Source organism: Populus alba, chromosome 3 (genome assembly GCF_005239225.2).
Source record: "Populus alba chromosome 3, ASM523922v2, whole genome shotgun sequence".
Taxonomy (NCBI): domain Eukaryota; kingdom Viridiplantae; phylum Streptophyta; class Magnoliopsida; order Malpighiales; family Salicaceae; genus Populus; species Populus alba.
Window position 1 is genome coordinate 2,818,020 of NC_133286.1, and position 25,532 is coordinate 2,843,551.

The following is a 25,532-nucleotide window of genomic DNA, read 5'->3' on the forward strand; positions in this document are numbered from 1 at the left end:
ATGAGTCAATATTTTCAACTCAATATTTTATGCTTTGAAAAAGCCTAAATCCATAAATAGTGTGTTAGCCTAATCAAAATGTGGGTCTGGTATCTTACGAGACCCAACATACTTGGGTTCAGCCATGAGCTGATACCAAGTCACCATGGGTTTGGCAAGACACCAAACCCAATATATTTAGGTTCGGCCAAGAGCTGAGCACAAGTCATCGTGAATCTAGCACAACGCCAAACCCAATATACTTGGATTCGGTCATAAGTTGAGCCTAAATCACCTTAAGCCTAGCGAGATGCCAAACCCAATATATTTAGATTCGGCTATGAGTAGAGCCCAAGTCATTGTAGGTCTGGTAAGACGTCACACTAAATATACTTGGGTTCAAAAATGAGCTGAGCCTAAGTCACTACGAATATGGTAATACACCAATCCCAAAATACTTAAGTTTGACCATGAGTTGAGCCCAAGTTGTTATGGGTCTAGCAAGACATGATATCCAATATACTTGGGTTCAGCCATCAGTAAAGCCCAAGTCACCATGCTTCTAGAAAGTGGCCAAATCCAATATATTTAGGATCAACCATAAGTTTAGATCCACGGTGACTTAGGCTTAGCTTATGGATAAACCCAAGTATATTGAGTCTGACATCTTGCCATACTCACAATAAATTGGGCTCAGTTTATGGATGAGCCTAATTCATTGTGAGCCTGGCAAGATGTCAGACTCAATATACTTGGGTTGATCCATATGCTAAGCTCAAATCATTATTGGTGTGGCAGGACGCCAAATCCATTTCCTCTAGGTTTGGTTACACGTTAAACCTAGTTAAACTTGAAGATCCACGTTAGGACCATATGGTTATACCTTCGGATTATTTACATGAACTATTAATATCAAAGGTAATCATCTCCCTACATCTATAGATGTATAAAAGGTCTCGCAAGGGGCTTAATATTTTCCATCTCATTAATGATGTGGAAGAGATATTATTATCTTATTAATGATGTGGAAGAGATATTTCTCTTTAATGTCATCAAAAGCAAAGGACTTTCTAGTCCTTCCTTTCCCTAAAGATGAAAGGTTTATGAGTTATAAATACCACCTGAACCACCCAGGTAAATGATTCACTTTTTCCTACTCTAAATGATCATATATCTCAAAGAATTAATCACAAAATACCAAAAACAAACATCCTTGTTATTGGAATTAAAAGCTCTTTGTTTCATTTATCATCATTCCCATTTAAAGTCACTGGCTTTATCATCAGAAGATTTTTAAGTCCCACCAACAAAGACTTAAAAACCTAGATTACGAAGTTATGTCAAAACTGTCTAGAAGCGTCCAATTAACTTTGTTTTGTCATTAACATCTCCATTTGCACCCCAAATTGAAATATAAAAATAATTAGTATATTTAGAAATCAAATAAGTATAGAATACTAAATATTAAGGGAGAAAAACATAACATTTTGCATTCTCTTCAGTACAATATCACGAAAGAGAATAAAATAAGAACCAAGATCTTAATTTTATAGTTGAAGCTATAAAACATCATATTAGAAAGCTAATCGAAAGGTATTTGCTTTTCTTCTTGACACCTATTTTGGATTCTAAAGCTTAGGTGCGATTTTTCTTGGGTACTGAATGCCATTGCTCAGGAGCTCTTGTTGAAATCTATTCATGATTGCCAATGGCAGCAATATGGGTACTAAGATACCCTCCTCCCCATGACTATTTTTGAATCCACTGACATGGAAGCTAGTACAAGGTGGAGCTCCAATTGGACCCCCGTAAACAGCCTTTCCCCATCCAAAATCAAAATCTCCAAGTCCAACACGAGTTACATCAGCAATAAGGAAGCTCCAAACTGTAGTATAATGTGGTCTCCCATTTAACACCATAAGGTCTGCAGCTGATTTAATGTATTCCTCACTCATCTGGGTCTTCAGTCTCCTCACTAGCTCAAATGCATATCCCAGTGGGCTCTGACACAAGAGTCCAGCCTTTGAAATGGCAGTTGGGTAAGCAAAAGCATTGCCATAGTATCCACTAGGAACTTTCAGGCCTTGCTTTCCACGTACGTTGATCATGACTGATAAACGAACAACCTCGTCGGGGTCAAGTTGAAGAGCGATTGTCCGAGATCTCCATAAAAATGAAGCCATCACCTCAAAGTCTGAGCATTTTTGAAGGTAGGGTGGAATGTGCTTTCTTATTGATTTCAATTCACTAGGGCCAAAAAAGAAGGAGCGATGGGTCATATCTTTCTCATGCTCCTGCAAAGTCATGACTATGGAGGTTTCTGTGTGTGTTAGCTGCTCGTACTCATGGTGCACGCAAGTCACTCGAGGTGGGTTTCTTGCATTCAAGATCTCTCTTTCCCACAAAGGCAATAGGGATGGTGTGCTTGCTCCTAGTGCCAATTCTCCAACTGTGTTCAAGACATAGGCCTACAACTTTCATGTTTTCATCAAGATCTAAGAAGGCCGTTTTCAAGTCCAAATAATAGCAACAACGAAGAAGTCTGAATCTGTCCTGCAGCCCAAACACTGTTCAGTGTTTGACCCATATCTAGAGTTATAGAAGTCCAAATCACCTCCATTTTTTTTCCTGGAAAGATGAGTCAATTTCCTACAACTTTCATGTTTTCAAGTGGACCCAGTTATGATGCTAGCATTTTCGTTTTATTCAGACAAGAAGATAAGAATTTTCACAAAGTCAAAAGTTGGCCACCCACTCAACAATTAGTCATCAAATCAATAATTTCAAATTTTGGCCTATAAAAGGAGGCATTTGCCATCTATTTAGGGTCTTGGTTGTTCAGATCAAGTTCATGCTCTTTATTTCTCTCTTTATATTTTTTTTGTAATTTTTAAGTTTTGCTTTCATTAATATCTTGTTGATACTTTTCATTTCCTTTCTTTTCCTTAGTTAACTTGTATCTTATTTATGTTCTTGTTTTGTTTATTTATGTTTCTCTTCTTCATTATGTTTAGCTAAGTTTATTATGTCAAGGTGAAAAGGTAACACTAATGGTGTAAGAAGAAGTATGGTGTAAACTCAACATGGACCTTAATGTTTAAAATTAACATGTCTTATCTTTTTATCTTACTAATTCTTAATACCTTGCTTGTTAAATGATTAATCTAGATTTGTGTTGTATAACACTTAGTACAACAAATTCTTGGCACTCTCATAGCCCAACCGTATGGTATTACCTATACCTGGGCTATGAAAGGAACTTGATTTGTTGTTAACATCAGTTAACATCATGAATTCCTGACAATATTTAAGAGTTTGGTGTTATGTAAATAAGATAATTAATATGATCATGTTAATAATTTATAATGAGCTATTAATGAGAAATCATCCGATTGGAACCTCCTTTGCGTGTGGTTTCCAATTGAATAATAAGAGTTTATATTATACTTGTCTGAAATACCATTGGTGGATCCTCTAACCTTGACATTTGTTTTTATCATTGTTTAATCCTTACATTAATCTTTCATCTCAAAGTTCTCATTAATTTATTCATCTTCATCTTCTTCTTTTATTATTATTATTACTACTACTACTACTACTACTACTACTACTACTACTACTACTACTACTATTATTATTATTATTTACATTCTGTTTATATTATATAATATATCTCTTTGATCTTTTCATAAACTCAGTATATAGGCTAGAAACTTGTGACCCGATCTTTTATATCATTCTCAGGTATAACAACGCCATGTACTGAGTATTATTATTATTGTTGTTGTTGTTGTTGTTGTTGTTGTTGTTGTTGTTGTTGTTGTTTATAATTTATACAATTAACCTCTCTATGGTTCGACCCCAGTCTTACCGGGTTATTTATTACTTCGACACTCCTGCACTTAAGAGAAGACATCAATCTTTTGGTCGTGTCAACGTTAAACCTAGTTAGACTTGGAGATCCATGTTAGGACCATATGGTTATATCTTCGAATTATTTACATGAACTATTCATATCAAAGGTAATCATTTCCCTACATCTATAGATGTATAAAAGGTATTGCAAGAGGCTTAATATTTTCTATCTCATTAATAGTGTGGAAGATATATTTTTATCTCATTAATGATATGTAAGAAATATTTATTTCTCGTTAATGTCATCAAAAACAAAGGATTTTCTAGTCCTTCCTTTCCCTAAAGATAAAAGGTTCATGAGTTATAAATACCACCTGAACCACCCAGGTAAATAATTCACTTTTTCCTACTCTAAATGATCATATATCTCAAAGAATTAATCACAAAATACCAAAAATAAACATCCTTGTTATTGGAATTTAAAGCTCTTTGTTCATTTATCATCATTCTCATTTAAAGTTACTAACTTTATTATCAAAGGGTTTTTAAGTCCCACCAATAAAAACTTAAAAAACCTAGATTATGAAGTTGTGTCAAAACTGTCCAGAATCGTCCAATTAACTTTGTTTTGTCATTAACATCTCCATTTGCACCCCAAATTGAAATATAAAAATAATTAGTATATTTAGAAATCAAATAAGTATAGAATACTAAATATTAAGGGAAAAAACATAACATTTTGCATTCTCTTCAGTACAATATCACGAAAGAGAATAAAATAAGAACCAAGATCTTAATTTTATAGTTGAAGCTATAAAACATCATATTAGAAAGCTAATCGAAAGGTATTTGCTTTTCTTCTTGACACCTATTTTGGATTCTAAAGCTTAGGTGCGATTTTTCTTGGGTACTGAATGCCATTGCTCAGGAGCTCTTGTTGAAATCTATTCATGATTGCCAATGGCAGCAATATGGGTACTAAGATACCCTCCTCCCCATGACTATTTTTGAATCCACTGACATGGAAGCTAGTACAAGGTGGAGCTCCAATTGGACCCCCGTAAACAGCCTTTCCCCATCCAAAATCAAAATCTCCAAGTCCAACACGAGTTACATCAGCAATAAGGAAGCTCCAAACTGTAGTATAATGTGGTCTCCCATTTAACACCATAAGGTCTGCAGCTGATTTAATGTATTCCTCACTCATCTGGGTCTTCAGTCTCCTCACTAGCTCAAATGCATATCCCAGTGGGCTCTGACACAAGAGTCCAGCCTTTGAAATGGCAGTTGGGTAAGCAAAAGCATTGCCATAGTATCCACTAGGAACTTTCAGGCCTTGCTTTCCACGTACGTTGATCATGACTGATAAACGAACAACCTCGTCGGGGTCAAGTTGAAGAGCGATTGTCCGAGATCTCCATAAAAATGAAGCCATCACCTCAAAGTCTGAGCATTTTTGAAGGTAGGGTGGAATGTGCTTTCTTATTGATTTCAATTCACTAGGGCCAAAAAAGAAGGAGCGATGGGTCATATCTTTCTCATGCTCCTGCAAAGTCATGACTATGGAGGTTTCTGTGTGTGTTAGCTGCTCGTACTCATGGTGCACGCAAGTCACTCGAGGTGGGTTTCTTGCATTCAAGATCTCTCTTTCCCACACAGGCAATAGGGATGGTGTGCTTGCTCCTAGTGCCAATTCTCCAACTGTGTTCAAGAATTTTGACAGCCCAAGCGAATCACTCATGGTGTGGTTTAGGCGTATTGCAAAGATGAATCGCCCACAAGCCAAACGAGTCACCTGCACACAAAAAAAAAAGGAAAAAAAAAAGAGAGTAGATGTAAAGATAATTAGTTGAAGTAATTAGAACCATATATAAAACTTGAAGTTAATTATAAATACCTGAACCAACAGCAACGGGCATCCAAGAACACCTGAAGATCCAGGAACATCATGCAGGAATTCTTCAATATAAGAAAAAGGAGGGTGCATGCTGTCACCTAGTTGGTCAATCGTTACATCTGCATCAGCTTCAACAAACAAGATCCCTTCGCCGGTACAATCAACTAGAAGTTTGCTACGAGGCCCTTCTATAATCCTACCGGCAAAGGGGTAGTAAAACACAAGTGCTTCGCCTAACGCCTCTTTGATAACCTTGACAGGGTCTTCTCTTTTCATGGAAGGATGGCTACGATAGAACATTACAAAAGGGAACTGGAAACGAATACCTTGCTGGTCATCTATATCTGAGAGTTGTTTTATTTCATGAGGTGTTGGTTTTGATGGCACAATCAGCTGTGGCTCACGACGTTTGACGGAAAATCTTAGTGGAGACGACGAGGATGATGCCATGATATATGGACTGTAATTTAGGCAATGAATTTGATAATGCATCACTTGGGGCATGAGGGGGCTCTTATATAATAGTAGTCTCGGCAATGCATGCTAATTTTACGTCTCAAACTCGCGAGTATTAATTTTATTTTTCATATACAGTTAGTTTTTATGTTTTAAACATTTTAAAAATAATAGTTAATCCTTCTTAAGCTGTAGATTAAATTTTAAATTATAATTTATATTATTTCTTAATTCATTTCTTGAATAAAAGTATTTTAAACTTAAAACTTACACAAACTCGTATTATTTTGTGTTTAATTTTTATCAAATAAATAAAAATATTAAGATTTGAATTCGTGACCACGACTCTAATATCATATCAAAAAATTGTCTCAACCCAATAACTTAAACTATTAAACTAAATTTTAATATATAATTTATATTTTTCTCAAAAAACACACCAAAAAGCAGAGGCTCCAAGAGTATCATGGTGTTTTAATACTCACCGGCCACGTACGCAGAAATGGATTGAAACGTTTAGCGTCCAAAAAGATTTCCGGAATATTTGGCGTACAAAGATTGGATCCATCAAAATTCAGAAGGAAGCAAACAATTCAATTTCAAAAATAAAATAAAATTGAAGTATGAATTCAAGAGAATCTTTGCACTCTATGCCCTTGCCGTGCTGTCTTTTTTCTCTTCCCGATCCAATGTGGACCAGAACTGACAAAACCAGTCGGTTCGTTTAGTACGAGATAGCTTCACATCGCACGTTTTCCATGAACACTAACAACAATTGTTGTTCTTGTTGAGTGGTTCTAAGGCAAAGGTCGTAGCCTTAGCGTGTGTTTGTATTTGAGGTGGAGGTGGAGGTTGAGGTTTAGGTGTGGGACCCATAAAAAACAAGAAAAAATAGTTTTTTGTGATTGAGGTTTGTGCATAAATAGATTGTACCCAATTACAACCTCAACCATAAAAATAAAAACAAACATACTTATTAAAGGTGAATTTCCAACAATAATTGTACCAGTGCTATAAAAAAGAGTTCATGATCCCTCTTGCGGGCCATCTATTATAATAATGATGGGAACGTCACTTTATTAATAAATAAAGATTGAATACTAAGTGATCGTTTGACACGTAGTTTAACTTGCATTTTAAAAAAATTTAAATTTTTTTTATGTTTAAAATTAAGTGTGGTTTGTACTTTCTGGATCGTTTTGATATGCTGATATCAAAAAAAAATTTTAAAAAATAAAAAAATATTATTGGCATGCTTTTCGGCACGAAAAACTATTTGAAAAGCAACAACTACCACACTTCCAGACACCCTCTAATGGTGTTAAAAAAATCAACCATTAAAAGACTGAATTATTTTTTCCTTCTTTCTGATGCTAGAAGGAGGAAGCATTTGCAAAGTCACAATGTGAACAGGATATTGAATTGAAGAGAATGGCGGCAGCATGTTCAAAGCGAAAAACAAAGATGGATTCGACAAGCGTGGATGCAAAATTTATGCCGCTAAGTTGTTGTTTGGTATTACATTTCAAACAGGGTATGTAGATTTTGATTTTTTTTTATTTTAAAAATTATTATTTTTATTTATTTTTAAATAAAAAAAACACTTTAAAAAATAATCATTAATTCTTCTTAAACTCTTACATCTTAAAATATAATTTATATTATTCTCTAACACATTCTCTCAAACAAAAATTTTTTAGACTTGAAACTTACATAGACTCAAGTTATCTTGTGTTTAATTTTTATCAAATAAATAGAAATATTGAGATTTGAACTCGTGACCGCGAATATCATATCAAAAAATTATCTCAACCTAATAATTTAAACTATTAAATTAAATTTGATCGTATAAAAATTGGATCCATCAAACATCAAAATTCAAAGGAAGCAAACACTTCAATTTCAAAAATAAAAATAAAATTGAAGTCACAATGTGAACAGGATATTGAATTGAAGAGAATGGCAGCTCATTCAAAGCAAAAGGGATGGATAAGACAAGCGTGGATGCAAAATTTAAGTCGCCAAGCCTTACTATTGACAAAATCTACTATTGACAATGTCATTGCAAATCCAATTGGGATGCAGCTCATGACAAGAGTTGTTCAACCTTTTAATCCTAAGATCCCCAATGAAAGGTGAACTGCGTTGCTTGCCTATTCAATGAACACAATAACCACACTAAAACAAGAACACAAAGTTTTATTTACGATCAAATTATAAAAGAGAACTTCATGACATGATGAAAACTTTTTTTTGTTTTTATCTTACAATTTATGGAAGTTCAGCAAAAGGAATACCTAAGTTAGTTTACTCGCATTTTCATTGCATGCCATATTATAATATGACATTATTTAAATGAAAGATAAAAAACAACATAGAGGTGTAGTCAACACATTTTTTAAATGAAAGTTGTGTTAAAGAATAATATAAATCATATCCTGGGACCTCACCTAATAGCTTAAGCTATTAGGTTGGGATGGTTCTTGACATGGTATCAAAGCCTTGATGACCAAGCGGTTACGAGTTCGAATCTCACCATTCTCATTTATTTGATAAAAATTAAGCATAAGGTAATGTGGGCTTGTGTAAGTTTCAAGCCCAAATGGCTTTCACTTGAAGGGGTGTGTTAGAGAGTAATATAAATTATATCCTGGAACCTCAACTAATAGCTTAAGCTATTAGGTTGAGATAGTTCTTGACAAATTGAAAACCCAAAAACCAAATAGACCAAAAAAAAAACAATTAGAAACTAAAGGGATTAAATTGCAAAAAATGTGCCCCATGAACAGTAAAAATGGGGAACAAAGCCTAGTGTCTTGTTTCAATGTCAAATTTGGTCCTTAAAGTTTTAATGTTTAGCAAACAATCAAATTGAGCATTATTATGTCAAATTAAGAATCAAATTAACATTAAAATATCTTATTTAAGATTATAAGAACCCCATAAATAGGTAACTAAAATAAATTATCAGCCTAAAATCCCATTCAATGCAATATGTAAGGACAAATTTGAAAAAGGAATCAATGGCCAAAGTAAAAAATTATTCATGGACCGGGAAAAAAAATCATTGTTTCAATCCATAGTGATTCCTCTCACTGCGTAGTCAAACATTGAGCAACTTTAGGTTTTTTTCGTAATTAGTTTAATGTAAATTAAGTAAAATCACAAAACATATAATATTTAATAAAATTTGCATTAAAAAACTTGTTAATATATAAAAATATTAATAGTTATGTAACGTGTTTTTACCAACTTCAAATTTGGATAATTTCCACATTACATTTCAACTTGTAATCCCATTAGAAGAGTGTACTAAATTTCCCTTCTAAATTGAAAAACAAATAATCGTCCAATGTTCGCTGCCAGAGATATCAAGGATTTTTACCCGAATCAATGTCCGAAGATCTTCCCACAACCCAGGTCAAATTCATTTCACTGTAACAAAGGTGATCAAGGCAATGTCAGGACTAAAATACAAGGGAAAATATCTACATAGCCCTGTTAAGGAAAACCTAGGAAACAAGAAATTACACCAGAACACTGACCAATAATGTGATTTCAACTGAAATTCTTTTAAGAGCTCTGGATCTAAATTCGAGAAAACTATATATTCCTATCTATAATTTAATGGGCTATAAGTAATCAATAGAACGGTACAAAATTAAAATGGGTCGAAGTTTTAAACATATCAAAACCTAAAAAGATTAGGTAGGTTTGGATAATTGTAACTAAATATTAGAGAATATATATAGGTAAACTCAATATTCATTTATCTATATAAGACGAAACAATAATAAACTCGTTGAGCTGTAAGACCACAAGGCATCAAGAACAAAAGCTCAACAAAATTATAAAAAGATAAACTAACGTTTTAATTGATTTATTATTTTTATATGAGAATATGATCAAGAAATATATATTATAAAAGGATATATTGATAAGTTTCAAAAGAAATATATTTTTGAAAGTTTAATTGCGTTCTATGATTTATATTCAATGTATCAAATTGTTGTATCAATAATAATAATCAATTTCAAAACACTGCCTTCACACAACATGACCTTTCACCCGAAGCATTAAATATGATAGATACATGAACTTAGCTCTAGCCTATATTCAGAACTAACGAGTTACACCTAGAAGCTGTAAGTCAGCACTATCCAAGGAAAACATTAGTGCCAATTCTACCAAAAACAACTTTTTTCTTACACTGACTGGCATTTTTTATTATCATTGAAATCAACTGCTATGACTTTCCTCATGTAAAACAGTCTCTTAAAGCATACACCACGTGGATTTTCATATCCTCTTAAATGCTAGTATTGCCATTAAGAGTTACAACTTGGAAGTTGAGTGATAGTAAAATCTCCATTTGCAATTACAGATATAGTGAAGATTCTTGAACTCGTATTGTGTGCCATGATTAGAAAAGGGATTTGCCAGTAGACATAGAAGGCAAGTGGTGGATCAAGAATCCAAGACCATGCAAGAAACTAAGTTTAAAGGCACAACTCTTCCTGTCTTTATGAGCCATTTGCCAGTACTAATTTTCTCTGCTTTTATTGGTCAACAAACCTTGAAATATATGTTATCTTGAGCAAATACAAACTCTAGTAAAAAAATTAGGGGGAACCAATTTAGCTCCTATAACAGGAAGTTTTTTGTTTACCTAGAAGTTTCTCCTTTCAAAAGGTTTTCAATCTTGTTTTAAGCTCTTATAACAGGAAGGGTAGAGGAAACTTTCATAAAAGTTAAAAATAGAACCAAGAAAAAAGAAGGGTGTATATATAGGTCATTACCCTTCACTCCCAACAATGAATAAAAGACATGTCACCCACATTTAACTAGTGTTTTGCCCATGTTATATAATATAAAATGCATTGATATTCTTTGTTTTATGTTTTGAAAGCACTTTTGGATGAAAGATGCAAAAAGGAGTAAATTGGAGGTAATTGACAGATTTGATGTTCAGTTGATGTTTTGTGCAGAGCGTGAGTTCTAGAAGTCGAAATGAAGTGATTCCAATGGCACTAAAAATCTAACATCCATACCTTTCTGGAAATTTAATGTAAGAAAAATAAAAAGAGAAAGATCATGGAAAACACATCCTTCAAAGTCAAATCCCGCATTCTGCTAATGTTGACCTTTGGCCATTCAAAATTCAATATCTAGAGCTGCAGAAGTCCAATTAATGCAAACTTAATTTTTTTGGATTTCTGACTTAAATACCTATCTATCAACGCTCCAAATTTCAGCCAAACAAGATGTCATATGAGGGAGATATTAATTTTCAAAGATGACAGGTGAATTCTGCCAGCAAACAGGTTTCGTTAAGGAACATGTCCAAATTATGTTTTGAAGCATCTAAACCGGTGTCCAAGTTTTTATTTCAGAAATTTAGCTCCTCTAAGTCAAAGCTTAAATATTTAATGCAAAGCTATTTCTTCTTTTTAGAAAAATAGTTATTGAAGTACTTAAATGTAAATTGTCAACTTGAAGGAGGGTTATTTTGTAAAATAGAAACTAGGGTTTCTTAGCATATAAAAAGAAAGAGAGAAGGGAAAGAGGGCAAGAAGAGAGGGTGGGAGCTAGAAGTGAAAACACAAAGTCTCCTCTCTACAAACCAGAAATAATGCTTTCTTCTATCTTTAGGAGTAGGTGTTCCATAGATATGCAAGGCTAAGCTCGTTTTCTTGATTGCAAGGATGCAACAAACCTTCGGATTTCAAGAACTATGAGATTTTTTCTTCCTTTTATTTTCATTTTATATTACGAATGAGTATGATTGTTTTCCTATGCATATTTTCTATTATTGTTGTTGATAATTGCTAGAGCAGACTCTAAGTTATTATTGTAAACAATATATTGCTAAGTTTGATATCAAAACCGAAATTGTGATATATGAACTTGCGAAGCAACTAAGCTTGATAATTGTGGTGGAACTATATTATTAAACTTAGGGAGAACACTCAAACAAAGGAACACAAGCTGCGAACAGCTTGGTTGTCAAGAGATTAATTAAATTTATCTAGTTCTTAAGGTTGCCATTGAATTAAATCATTAATGCGGACATTGTGATTGTTGTTGGTTAAGGTTAGTTATATGGCAAATCCGTTAATTAACCAATGTTAAGAAAAGATAAAAAATTCAGAATATAAATTGAAGTTTCATTTCAAGGATCGATTCTAATTTTCATTGGTGAATGCGTGCTTGCGACCAAGGTTTGTTTTCTTAATAAATTTCGGTTTCTCAATTGATTTTGTTTGCTAGTTTAATTTCCTCCATAGTTTAGATCATCACAAATTAAAACCTCCCATTGCATAACATATAGCATAAAAATCTAAACTAAACCTTCCTCATGGGATCTACCCCTTGCTTGCTTTATACTATCTTGTGTGTTGTGTTTTAAGCTATAGTAATTAATTTGTGCAACCGCGACATCGCAACACAACCACGCGGTTGGCCACAATAACAAAAGTAATCACTAGATAACCTATATAATTAGAGAATAGAGATTCTTGAATGCTTGTGGGAGGTAAGACTTAAGTCATGCTCTAAACACAATTTATTATCCAATTTTTTAACCAATTAACCATCCTTATCGATTAGATATTGCCATTCATTTTAGTGCAACATCAAAAATCTTATTGAGAGGGAAAATGATAAAAACAATGGGAATAATACATGGTTTGTTGTCACAGGCAACCAAAAATAAAACCTAATCTCTTAAAAATATATGTAGTAGTGCAAGTAAGAATTGTTTCCATAGAGAATATCTACCCTAGTTTTATATCCATGAATCAAGATGAAATGTGGGGTTTGATAATAATAAAAAAAAAATTAAGAAAAAAAACTAAAAAACACTCAAATGAAATTATCAAAATCAATAAAAAAAACAAATTTTTATCTAAGTCAACATCCATCATCGAGTCTTTTACAACTGGTCATCAATGTTCACCATTTGAACTATTTTCTTATCTCTCATTAGTTGTAGTCAATTAGAAAACAAGCAATATAATTAACCCTAACTACTAAACTCAAGATGGGTGTTAAAATTTAATATAGTAGGAGCCTTTAAACTTGGATAGATTGACGAAGCTAAACAACACAAGCACAAGCAATTGCATTTTATTTAGTTGAATATTCTTTATAATATTTACTGATTTCTGATGCAACAAATCATTTAACCTTAGTTGCTTCACAGATTCGAGAGATCAAACAATTACGGATTTGATATCTAACCAAGTAGTACATTGCGGGCTCTTAGTAATTAAATGAGATAATCATGAAAAATAGACACCAAAGAACATTTATACTCAAAGCATAAATTGAACACTAAAAATAAATTAAATCTCACAATTTTATTGATTTTGAGGCTTTAGTTTCCTTCAACCAAATCAAATTTAGTTACACAATACAATCATAAAAATCATAAAGGAGAAAAAGGTAATAGGGAAGAGAAAAGGAAGAAAGAATGGAGAAGAGAGAGGTCTAATCTCTCTTTTCTTTTTCTTTTTTACATGTTTTTTCCCTCTTTAGAAGCCTACAAAATCTCTTAAAAAATACTCTCAGCATTATCTCCAATAATAACCATCAAATATGAATATTTAATGAAATTATTAAATAATAAAATAGAGATCTAATATAATAAGGAAAGTGATGTCTTATGCTGGAATTCATGCACCGAGTCTGGAAGCTTCTGAAAATAAATCACATCATATTAAATTTACATGCTAAAGAATACTCTAGCATGTTAGCAGTACAAGTGCAATGGCTTTATGTCTAATTTTGACCTTGATGCAATCAGTATCTCTTAAAAATCAAAACATGAAAGTTGTAAAGGTGTTTCTTAGAGTTCATATTATTTATAATCATCTCAATTGGGAGTTCAGGTGAAGAAGTTATGCCAAGATTACAAAGTTCTGTCAAAATTATCCGGAACCGTCCATTTAACTTTGTTTTGCCATTAACGTCTTCATTTGCTTTCTAAATTGAAATATAAAATTGATGAGTATACTTAGACATGAAATAAGTATATAAAATACTAAATATTAAATGGAAAAAATATAACATTTTGCATTCTCTTTAGTACAATATCACAAAAGAGAATAAAATAATAACTAGGATCTTAATTTTATAGTTGAAGCTATAAAACATCATATTAGAAAGCTAAACGGAAGGTATTTGCTTTTCTTCTTTACACCTATTTTGTATTCTAAAGCCTAGGTGCGATTTTTCTTGGGTACTCAATGCCATTGCTCAAGAGCTCTTGTTGAAACCTATTCATGATTGGCAATGGCAGCAATATAGGTACTAAGATACCCTCCTCCCCATAACTATTTTTGAATCCACTGACATGGTAGCTAGCACAAGGTCGAGCTCCAATTAGACCACCGTAAACAGCCTTTCCCCATCCAAAATCAATGTCTCCAAGTCCAAGACGAGTTACATCAGCAATAAGGAAGCTCCAAACTGTAGTATAATGTGGTCTCCCTTTTAACACCATAAGGTCTGCAGCTGATTTAATGTATTCTTCACTCATCTGGGTCTTCAGTCTCCTCACTAGCTCAAGTGCATATCCCAGTGGGCTCTGACACAAGAGTCCAGCCTTTGAAATGGCAGTTGGGTAAGCAAAAGCATTGCCATAGTATCCACTAGGAACGTTGAGGCCTTGCTTTCCACGTACGTTGATCATGACTGATATACGAACAACCTCGTCGGGGTCAAGTTGAAGAGCAATTGTCCGAGATCTCCATAAAAATGAAGCCAGCACCTCAAAGTTTGAGCATTTTTGAAGGTGGGGTGGAATGTGCTTTCTTATTGATTTCAATTCACTAGGGCCAAAAAAGAAGGAGCGATGGGTCATATCTTTCTCATGCTCCTGCAAAGTCATGACTATGGAGGTTTCTGTGTGTGTTAGCTGCTCGTACTCATGGTGCACACAAGTCACTCGAGGTGGGTTTCTTGCATTCAAGATCTCTCTTTCCCACACAGGCAAGAGGGATGGTGTGCTTGCTCCTAGTGCCAATTCTCCAACTGTGTTCAAGAATTTTGACAGCCCAAGCGAATCACTCATAGTGTGGTTTAGGCGTATTGCAAAGATGAATCCCCCACAAGCCAAACGAGTCACCTGCACCAAAAAAAAAGAAAAAAAAGAGAGAGAGTACGTAGATGTAAAGATAATTAGTTGAAGTTATTAATTAGAACCATATACAAAACTTGAAGTTAATTATAAATACCTGAATCAACAGCAACGGGCATCCAAGAACACCTGAAGATCCAGGAACATCATGCAGGAATTCTTCAATATAAGAACAAGGAGGTTTTATGGAGTCACCTAGTTGGTCAATCGTTACATCTGCATCAGCTTCAACAAACAAGATCCCTTCGCCGGTACAATCCACTAGAAGTTTGCTACGAGGCCCTTCTATAATCCTACCGGCAAAGGGGTAGTAAAACACAAGTGCTTTGCCTAATGCTTCTTTGATGACCTTCACGGGGTCTTCTCTTTTCATGGAAGGATGGCTACGATAGAACATTACAAAAGGGAAATGGAAACGAAGACCTTGCTGGTCATCTATATCTGAGAGTTGTTTTATTTCAAGAGGTGTTGGTTTTTATGGCACAATCAGCTGTGGCTCACGACGTTTGACGGAAAACCTTAGTGGAGACGACGACGATGATGCCATGATATATATATGGACTGTAACTTAGGCAATGAATTTGATTATGCATCACTTAGGGCATTAGGGGGCTCTTATATAATAGTAGTCTCAGCAATGGTGTTTTAATACTCACCAGCCACGCACACAGAAACGCGTTTCAGGGTCCAAAAATATTTGGCATACAAAGATTGGATCCGTCAAAATTCAGAAGGAAGCAAACAATTCAATTTTAAAAAAAGTTGAAGTATGAATTGAAGAAAATCTTGGAATTTTATGACTTTAAGACTTTTCTTTTAAATTCATTGTACGTTTTCCATGAACCCTAACAAAGGAGGGCCCGAAAATTAAATAAAATCACATCAAATTACTGTTGTTGTTGTTGTTGAGTGATTCTAAGGCAATTCAATTTCAAATTGCTGTTGTTGTTGTTAATTTAAGCATGACAAGCGTGTTTTATTTGGTATTGCGTTTGAAACGAGATAGATAAAATTTAATTTTTTATTTAAAATTAATTTTATATACTTTTAAATTGTTTTGATTAGATAATATTAAAAATAATTTTTAAAAAAATAAAAAATATATATTATTTTAATTTATTTTAACATCAAAAATCCATTGTACCCACCTAAGATCTGGGGATGCAGCTCATGACAAGAGTTATTCAACCTTTTAATCCTTAGATCCCCACTGAAAGTTGAACGGCGTCGCTTGGATTTTCAATGAATACAAAAAACCACACTTTAACATTTTTTTAATGCAAAAGAAAAAGAAAAAAACGATAGAGAGGTGTAATCAACACGTTTTCTAGTACAAAAAATACTTTAATTGTGAAATGAAAAGTTAATAAATGCTTTTCAAAAAATAAATATTGAATTACATATATAAATAAATATTAAAGGGAATTGTTAACAGTTGGAAAATTAAAGATAAATGCAAATTAAAATATTTAATTTCATCTCGTGTGAAGCTTGTTATCTAATTGTATGCATTAAATATCTTTAATATAATAGTAATAGTTGAAATTTTATTTAAATATAATAATTTTATATTACAGCTATCTTCTTAATATTTTTTGCTAACCAAAAAGGTATATTTTTTTTAGCTATGTTGTTTACCTGATAAAAACTAAAAGGAACTAGAATGAATTTAAGAAAAAAAATTGAATGATTTGAAATAAGAATAAAAAATGAATCTTTTTAATTAATAAGTGAGAAATTAGCTAAAAAACAATTTTAAAAAAAAGGTCAATCTACCTATTTCAGCAAGATGAAGGATAAAAACACCTTAATATTACTTTATTTTTATCAAATGAAACTCATTGATACCAAGATGATGTTTTTTTGTTGTTGGAAAACGGTCAAACAATAAGTTGCTTTCTCATTTTTATTTTTTAATCACTTCCTCTCTCATATTTCAAGTCGAGAGATTGAAAAATAAACAAAATGAAGTTTTAAATGAAACTTGAAAACCCAAATATCAAAGAGACCAAAAGTGAAAAATTTAGAAACTAGAGGGATTAAATTGTAAAAAATATGCCTAATGAACAGGGGGGAAAAGGAACAAAACATAGTGTCTTGTTTCAATGTCAAATTTAGTCTTTTATGCTTTAGTGTTTAGCAAACAATCAAATTGAGTATTATTATGCCAAATTAAGCATCAAATTAACATTAAAATCTCCTTTTAGGAGAGTGTGAGAACCTATAAATAGGTAATTGAAATAAATTGCCAGCCTAAAATCCCAGTCAATGTAATATGTAAGGAAAAATTTGAAAAAAAATATAAGTAACAAAAGTAAAGAATGATTCAGCGACAAAAAAAAAAAAAATCATTGTTTCAGTCCATAATGATTCCTCTCATTGCATAGTCAAACATTGAGCAACTTTAGGTTTTTTCTTAATTAATTTAATGTAAATTAAGTAAAATCACAAAACATACAATATTTAATAAAATTTGCATTAGAATTTTATATATATATAGTTATGTAACTGTTTTTTTACCAACTTGAAATTTGGATAATTTTCTCCTTGGTATAGTTTTTTTATCAAGCGTTAATTGTAATTTTATTTTTTAAATATAATTTGGTGGTAATTGGACAATTTATGAATAGCTATTTGTTTAAGGTGCAAAGTTCTACAAATTTATGTTTACATATAACAAATTACTATTTGTTAGTGATAAACTACCAAATTATGTAATCACCCTAAGCAATAAAGTTCAATAGTAATTTTATGATTAAATTCATATGTTATTGTTGTAGTATATAGCATATAGACAGATACCGGAGTAGAGCAGAGCATATCGTACCGAGTTAAGTGGTATGGTAAAGAGGTATTATTGAAAAAATTTGAATGATTTGAAATAAGAATAAAAAATGAATCTTTTTAATTAATAAGTGAGAAATTAGCTAAAATTTGAGGGGAAAAAAAAAGGTCAATCTACCTATTTCAGCAAGATGAAGGATAAAAACACCTTAATAGTACTTTATTTTTATCAAATGAAACTCATTGATACCAAGATCATGTTTTTTTGTTGTTGGAAAACGGTCAAACAATAAGTTTCTTTCTTATTTTTATTTTTTAATCACTTCCTCTCTCATATTTCAAGTCAAATGACTGAAAAATAAACAAAATGAAGTTTTAAATGAAAATTGAAAACCCAAATATCAAAGAGACCAAAAGTGAAAAATTTAGAAACTAGAGAGATTAAATTGCAAAAAATATGCCTAATGAACAGGGGGGAAGGAACAAAGCCTAGTGTCTTGTTTCAATGTCAAATTTAGTCTTTTATGTTTTAGTGTTTAGCAAACAATCAAATTGAGTATTATTATGCCAAATTAAGCATCAAATTAACATTGAAATTTATTTTTTTGAGTGTGAGAACCTATAAATAGGTAATTGAAATAAATTAGCAGCCTAAAATCCCAATAAATGCAATATGTAAGGAAAAATTTGAAAAAAAAATATAAGTAACGAAAGTAAAGAATGATTCAGGGACAAAAAAAAAATCATTGTTTCAGTCCATCATGATTCCTCTTATTGCATAGTCAAACATTGAGCAACTTTAGGTTTTTTCTTAATTAATTTAATGTAAATTATTTAAAATCACAAAACATACAATATTTAATAAAATTTGCATTAGAATTTTATATATATAGTTATGTAACTGTTTTTTTACCAACATCAAATTTGGATAATTTTCTCCTTGGTATAATTTTTTTATCAAGAGTTAATTGTAATTTTCTTTTTTATATATAATTTGGTGGTAATTGGACAATTTATGTATAGCTATTTGTTTAAGGTGCAAAGTTCTTCAAATTTATGTTTACATATAACAAATTACTATTTGTTAGTGATAAACTACCAAATTATGTAATCATCCTAAGCAATAAAGTTCAATAGTAATTTTATGATTAAATTCATATGTTATTGTTGTAGTATATGGCTTATAGACAAATACCGGGGTAGAGCAGAGCATACCGTACCGAGTAAAGTGGTATGGTAAAGGGGTATTATTGAAAATTACTAATATCCCTTAGATGGTTGGACTCTTGGACGGTTTAGGGTCTACTATAAATATATATTATGTAACCCTATTCAACAAATAGTGAAAATATAGCTCCTTGCTTATATGGATGTAGGTATACTGTCGAACTACGTTAAATTTTATGTTTTCTAGTTTTCTCTCATGTTGCAATATTCATCAATAATTTTTGCATGTTTTTTTTCACAACAATCATAGTGTTGGAAATTTGTTTATTTAACATGATTTAAAAAACTTATTGGTGAATGATAAATTAATCTAAAAAACCCCTTGGTCTTCCTACTATAAAAAAAAAAACTCATGGTTTTTCTATATTTAATTCTTTATTAATGGTGGTTAATCAAATATTGATAATTCCTACAATATAATATATTGAAAAAAAAAAATGGGGGATTTGAATCAAAAATTAAAGAAATAAAATTTCAAAAATAAAAATAATAAATTTATATGTTGTTAACTCAATTCAAAGGTCTAGACATCTATTTCTATAATTTTTTTGATAATTAAAGTAAAATAAATATCATTTCAATTCAAACAAATAAATTTGCTATCCCTTAAAACTAAGGGGAATTGAGGAGATTATGAGTAAATTAATTAGATAAAACTTCTAATCAATTTCTTACCATCAAACGAATTTAATATTGAAAAGAAATTTAAATTCACTCGACAATAGCCTTAGGGGCAAAGTCTATAAAATTTATTCTAAGTAACCATTCAAAAGCTTAAGCAGTTTAACTTATTTTATTCCTCCTAATAAATTAAAATGATAGTTACAACAATCAAGTTAACTCCTTTGTTTTTTATTTTAATCCCTAACAATAATTACAGATTGAAAGAAACTAGAAAGCACATATATATCATCTCAAAATAATTCAATAAGCATGAACAAAAATCTATAGCATAATTCTGAAATAATAATAAATAAGTACCTAAATATGAAATAATTACAATGATAACGTTATTTCACACAACTTAATAATGGGGATGGTGTTTATTCCCCTTGAACCGAAAGCCAAAGTTTAGTTCATAGCTGCTGGAAAATTAACAAAAATAGAGAGAAAAGAACACTGCAAAGAAGAAGAAAAGGAGAGTTGTTTTTGTCATGATTTATGTTCTTTATTCCCTCCATCAGCTATTGTTTTTTGTTAGGATTCTTCTCCTGATTAGGAGTCTTTAATATTACTTAATTTCTTCTTCTTTATCTAGTCATTAAGATTGGCTAAATCCCTCAGAATTTGTGTTACAAATTGATTATTCTGCTATCACAACTTTGTTGTAATTTAGACTTTATTTCGAACTTTATTTCTAGCTTGGTTTCTTGGAATATCAGACCATTCCAGTTGTATTCTTTCATTCATGGAATTTTAAAGACTTGAGTTACACCTTTATTAGATCCGAAGGCCCACCATTTCTATGTCAACTCTTAACCATAGTGGGATGCTCAGCATCGTTAGTTTCCTCATCTAATCAGGAGACCAATCTTGTCCTTCAACTTACATCTGGATTTTCACCTTCAAGACGATTTTATTTGAACTTGAATCCTTCATAAGAGTTGTAGTCCTGAATGTGTAGATGATTTTAAGCTTTTGAATTGCATAATTTTGATATTTAAGACTAAAGCTATGCCCTTTTAAATATGAAGTGTGAAAGTAAACAATCCTGCTACAAGTAGGATTTCAACCTAATTTTGCAGGTCTAATTAGAGGTCCGAACAAATTTGAATTTATATCCATAATACCTTCCTGGAAAGCATATTGTAAAAGGAATAAAAAAAAACATGTGTATATTTTACACTAATCAAAACCTTTATTCCTGAGCATCTTGAATTTTAGAACATCACTATGAAGCATCTTAAGCTCCAGTAAAGATAACACATGGTAGCAATGGTTTCATAATTAAATTTGTCTGAATGGGCATCAAATTTCATCCAAGAATTATGATCAATCTAACATCGTAATTAAGCATCGAATTCCAAATAATATGTGTGTTGATGTTAAAATACAAATATTTTTTGTCAAATTAAATATTTAAGTTCAAAAGTAAAATAGGAAACTTTATAATTTCCTTATATATATATATATATATATATAAAAAGATGTGTACCAACCTCTTTGTTACATATGATTTGACCAAACCATGGATGATTAGTTCATGCCAAATAAATTTTCAACCAAATTAATACACCATTGTTATGAAAAATGTTTAACATTATTGAACGAATATTATACAATAAAACTAAAAGAATATTGTTTCTGTATTGTGCATTACTCTGCATTTGTCTAAATTCATTATGGATAGCTCTATTCAATGGACAATGCCATTTTATTTCAGTCTAAAAACCTTTAGGTTTCTTCTTCCGAAGGATTATTTTTTTTTTAGATTTTGATTAAAATGCATTCTGAATAAAAATAATTATAGGTTTTTAAATTATTATTCAATTTTATCATAGTTTTTAAATTACATTGTAGGTTTTTGTGGTAACATTAACAATTATTTTTTAATTATTATATGGATAATATGCAAGAATATTTTAAGAATTTTATAATGAATATTCAATGAAAATAAATTTTCTTTTTTTATTATTTTTTAATTAATTTTTTCCTTTTCAATCACATCCAAAATATTAATGCATATTTTAATGTTTTATATTAAAACTTGCTTTTGATATCACGATAGTTTTTTATTTAAAATACTGGTTTTTTTTATTAAAAAAATACGTTTCTATTAAACCAAAGGATATGCATTATTAAAACTTCCTTATCTGGATTTCAAATGATAGAAATTCTTCCCACTTATTATTTTAATTTTTGTCTTATTTTATTCGAAAAAATATGCTGCTAAAAAAAAAACATTTTATATAAATGAAAAAAGATACATGAACAAAAATAAATCATCTAACAAAATGTATTTTTTTTTCTTTGGGATATATATATAGAACTAAATAAAAAGAGATTTCAAAAACAAACCCACAACATCAAATCAAGCGAGTAAATTAATAGTTGTGTTGCTAAAAAAAGTATAATATAAACCATTTCAAAAACTCTATAAATAACAGAGAGAAAAATAGCTTTTTAATATCAATTTTTTTTAGCCAATAAATTATAACTCAGCTACTATTAATATTTCTCTTCTTTTTTTTTAAATGATCTCGAGTTCATATCTCAACTTTCTAACAAATAATTAAAAAAAAAAAAAAAAATAGTCGTGAGAACAATATGGATAGAGCATGCATGGCATCAGAATTTGGTTTGGCATGTAAGCAAGGAACCCTTTTTTGAGCTATCTATAGCTTTAATTATATTTTAAATTGACTTGTCTCTCTCACACGTATTCTCCTGGTTGCTAATTATCTCTTCCCATGAGCTCCATTGTCTCTTTCATCTCCTCCTTCCATCGTCTCACTTGTCCAGCTGAGCCCACTAAGAAGATAGTGCTTTGAGATCATGGCTCCAATTCTAGGTCGCCATCTTCTTCTGTTCATGGTGCCCTTGTCTGTGCTCCTTCTCCAGATCGCCATGGCAGCAGGTAATAAATGTATTATCTAGCTACTCATGTTTTTTTTTTTTTTTTTTTAGTTAATTGTGACTTGGTTTAAATTTGTAGTTTAATAAAACTATTTAGTTAATCCTCGCATGTGTTATGAAGAGCTATATCTATATGTATAATCTGTAAGTTTTTAATTAATCCATATATAACTTAGTCCCTCTATGTTGCTTTCCAATTTATTTAGTTCCTTGAGAAATTTGATTTGGTAATTGAGGATAGTCGATGCATGCTATAGAAAAATTTAGAGTAACAAGTGTTGGAGACCCGGGTCCAAGTTAAGTGGGTTGACTCAAGTTAGTTAAAGCCTTTATTTTGATTTTATTGTAAAAGATATAGAAAGAAATTGTTTTAATAAAAAAATATATAATTTTTCATTGACCTGATCCAAATCATTCACTAGATTAGCCTGTCAAGAGCCGGGTTGTTTTTATAATAGAGATGGAATAAACTATGTATTTAATCTTATATTTTTCAATTCATGTATAGCTTAGTCCCCTTTAATTTCACATTCTTTTTTCCCCTTACGTTTTTTTTTTTTTAGTTTTTTTATAAATAAAATAAAGAAGAGAGAAGTAGGGGATCAGAGGTGCAAGTTTTGATCATGAATAAGTATTTCAAGAATAAAAACAGCTAAATTGAGGATGATCAGTGATGGTGGACAGGATTTGTTAATTATTTATTGATACTACAAGGACTAATTTACTAGTTTCACTAAACTATAGGGACCAAGTTTATAATGAACTCATGTTTTTGTTGTTGTTTTGTGATGTTGCTTTGGGCAGGGCAAAACACGTCCACAGAGGCAAAAAGATTCACGTTAGTTAATAACTGCAACGAGACAATATGGCCTGGAATCCTAACAAGGGGTAACAACAGCAATGGCTATGGTTTTGCTCTACAACAAGGCCAAACCGCCTTCTACAACGCCACGGCCGGATGGAGTGGCCGGATGTGGGCACGAACCGGTTGCAGTTTTGATAAAAACGGCAACGGGACCTGTCAAACAGGTAGCTGTGGCACCTCTATGAACTGCACAGTCCCGAGTAACCCACCCAACACCATTGCCGAGTTCACTCTTGGTGATGTTGATTTCTACGATGTTAGCCTTGTCGATGGATTTAATTTGCCTGTAGTAATTTCTCCCATTGATGGCAAGGGAAATTGTAGCATTGCTGGTTGTGATGGGGACCTCCGACAAAATTGCTCGTCCGGACTGGCTGTCAAGGCCGACGGGAAGGTCATTGCTTGCCGGAGCGCATGTGATGCTTTCAACACCGACGAATACTGCTGTAGAGGAGCATACGCCGATCCTGTAGCATGTCTGCCAACCAACTATTCCAGGAGTTTTAAACAAGTCTGTCCTGCAGCAGCTAGCTATGCATTTGATGACAGTTTAAGCATCATAACATGCTCTGCCTCAGAATACGTCGTCACCTTCTGTGCCTCGAGGTAAGCAAAGCTTAATTATCACTGCTTCTGCAAAATTGATGCGTATATTTACCTGTTTTGATGCCTCTTTTCGAATGAATTTTTCCTTTTTAGAGAATATATAAATTATATTTTAGAACCTCACCTAACAAAATTAAGATGATTTTTTAATATGGTATCATAGTCTAGATAACCTAATGGTCACGAGTTCGAATCTCAACATCCCCATTTATTTGATAAAATTAAACACAAAGTAATGTAAACATATGCAAGTTTCAAGCCCAAAGGGCTTTCACTTGAGGGAATGTGTTAGAGAATAATATAAAATCCTGCAACCTCACCTAAAAACTTAAGCTTTTGGGTTGAGATGGTTTTTTAATATGGTATCAAAGCCTAGATGATCTAATGGTCACAAGTTTGAATCTCACCATCAATCCCCATTTATTTGATAAAATTAAGCACAAAGTAATGTGGATCTGTGCAAGTTTTAAGCCCAAAGGGCTTTCACTTGAGGAAATGTGTTAGAGAATAATATAAATCATATCTTGGAATCTCACTTAACAGCTTAAGTTTTTGAGTTGAGATTGTTCTTTGACACTCCTTCTAGAACAATATGAATGTTATGCTGACCAACTAGTTTGCCTGAATGTGAGTCCAGGAATCAAAAGGTGTGTTCTTATCATGATAACAAGCTTGGCTGCAACACATCGAATGGTTCAAAAGCATCTCCCCTTGGCCTGGGAGGATGGATTCTGGTGTTGGCACTGCCTTTGACGTATAATTTGAAGATGCAATTCTATCTCAGCTGACATTAATGCTCCCCTTCTCTCGAGAACGTCCTCTCCTTTGTGGATCAAGAAACTTTTCCTGATGCCTTATTTTTTGCAGCATGTTTGAAACTCTCTGGATTGATTTCTATTCAGATATTGTAGTCAAATCATGAGCCCATGGATATAAATTTTCAGGGCTGGAGTGAATTCTCCATGTTAATAGCAAAACAATAAGTTCTTGGTGTTTTACCTGCTAAATTGCTCCATGGATACAATAGCTGGGAGAGATGTAATCCCATCTGTGGTGGTGCTACCATGAGTAGTCTGTTCTGCCATTAATATTTCCTCAAGGTTTTGAGCATCAAATGAAGTTCCAACATCAGGCTGCTGCTGCTG

At 32.1% G+C, this 25,532-nt stretch overlaps 3 protein-coding genes and 1 pseudogene across 3 annotated transcripts; 1 reads left to right on the forward strand and 3 right to left on the reverse strand.

Annotated features, from left to right (window-relative positions):
* Positions 1 to 1,607: 1,607 nt before the first annotated feature.
* LOC118046065 (methanol O-anthraniloyltransferase) lies at positions 1,608 to 2,285 on the reverse strand. Its single transcript, XM_035054825.2, has one exon. It carries the CDS (start codon positions 2,283 to 2,285, stop codon positions 1,608 to 1,610), a length of 678 nt encoding a protein of 225 aa, XP_034910716.2.
* Positions 2,286 to 4,611: 2,326 nt separating this feature from the next.
* On the reverse strand, positions 4,612 to 6,222 carry LOC118046104 (methanol O-anthraniloyltransferase). The gene is made up of 2 exons (XM_035054872.2): positions 5,732 to 6,222; positions 4,612 to 5,629 (listed from the first exon to the last, which is right to left on the reverse strand). Exons 1-2 carry the CDS (start codon positions 6,179 to 6,181, stop codon positions 4,715 to 4,717), a joined length of 1,365 nt encoding a protein of 454 aa, XP_034910763.1. The 5' UTR covers positions 6,182 to 6,222; the 3' UTR covers positions 4,612 to 4,714.
* An 8,168-nt stretch (positions 6,223 to 14,390) lies between these two features.
* On the reverse strand, positions 14,391 to 15,876 carry LOC118046105 (methanol O-anthraniloyltransferase-like; annotated as a pseudogene).
* Positions 15,877 to 22,725: 6,849 nt separating this feature from the next.
* Positions 22,726 to 25,385, forward strand: LOC118046106 (pathogenesis-related thaumatin-like protein 3.5). The gene is made up of 3 exons (XM_035054874.2): positions 22,726 to 22,917; positions 23,721 to 24,387; positions 25,025 to 25,385. Exons 1-3 carry the CDS (start codon positions 22,836 to 22,838, stop codon positions 25,173 to 25,175), a joined length of 900 nt encoding a protein of 299 aa, XP_034910765.1. The 5' UTR covers positions 22,726 to 22,835; the 3' UTR covers positions 25,176 to 25,385.
* The last annotated feature ends 147 nt before the right edge of the window (positions 25,386 to 25,532 follow it).

Coding starts and splice junctions, on each gene's coding strand:
- LOC118046065 (XM_035054825.2), bottom strand. CDS start 2,285: ATGACTTTGCAGGAGCATGAGAAAGATATGACCCATCGCTCCTTCTTT.
- LOC118046104 (XM_035054872.2), bottom strand. CDS start 6,181: ATGGCATCATCCTCGTCGTCTCCACTAAGATTTTCCGTCAAACGTCGT. Junction 5,630..5,731: donor GCCCGTTGCTGTTGGTTCAG/GTATTTATAATT, acceptor TTTTGTGTGCAG/GTGACTCGTTTGGCTTGTGG.
- LOC118046106 (XM_035054874.2), top strand. CDS start 22,836: ATGGCTCCAATTCTAGGTCGCCATCTTCTTCTGTTCATGGTGCCCTTG. Junction 22,918..23,720: donor CCAGATCGCCATGGCAGCAG/GTAATAAATGTA, acceptor TGCTTTGGGCAG/GGCAAAACACGTCCACAGAG. Junction 24,388..25,024: donor GTCACCTTCTGTGCCTCGAG/GTAAGCAAAGCT, acceptor ATGTGAGTCCAG/GAATCAAAAGGTGTGTTCTT.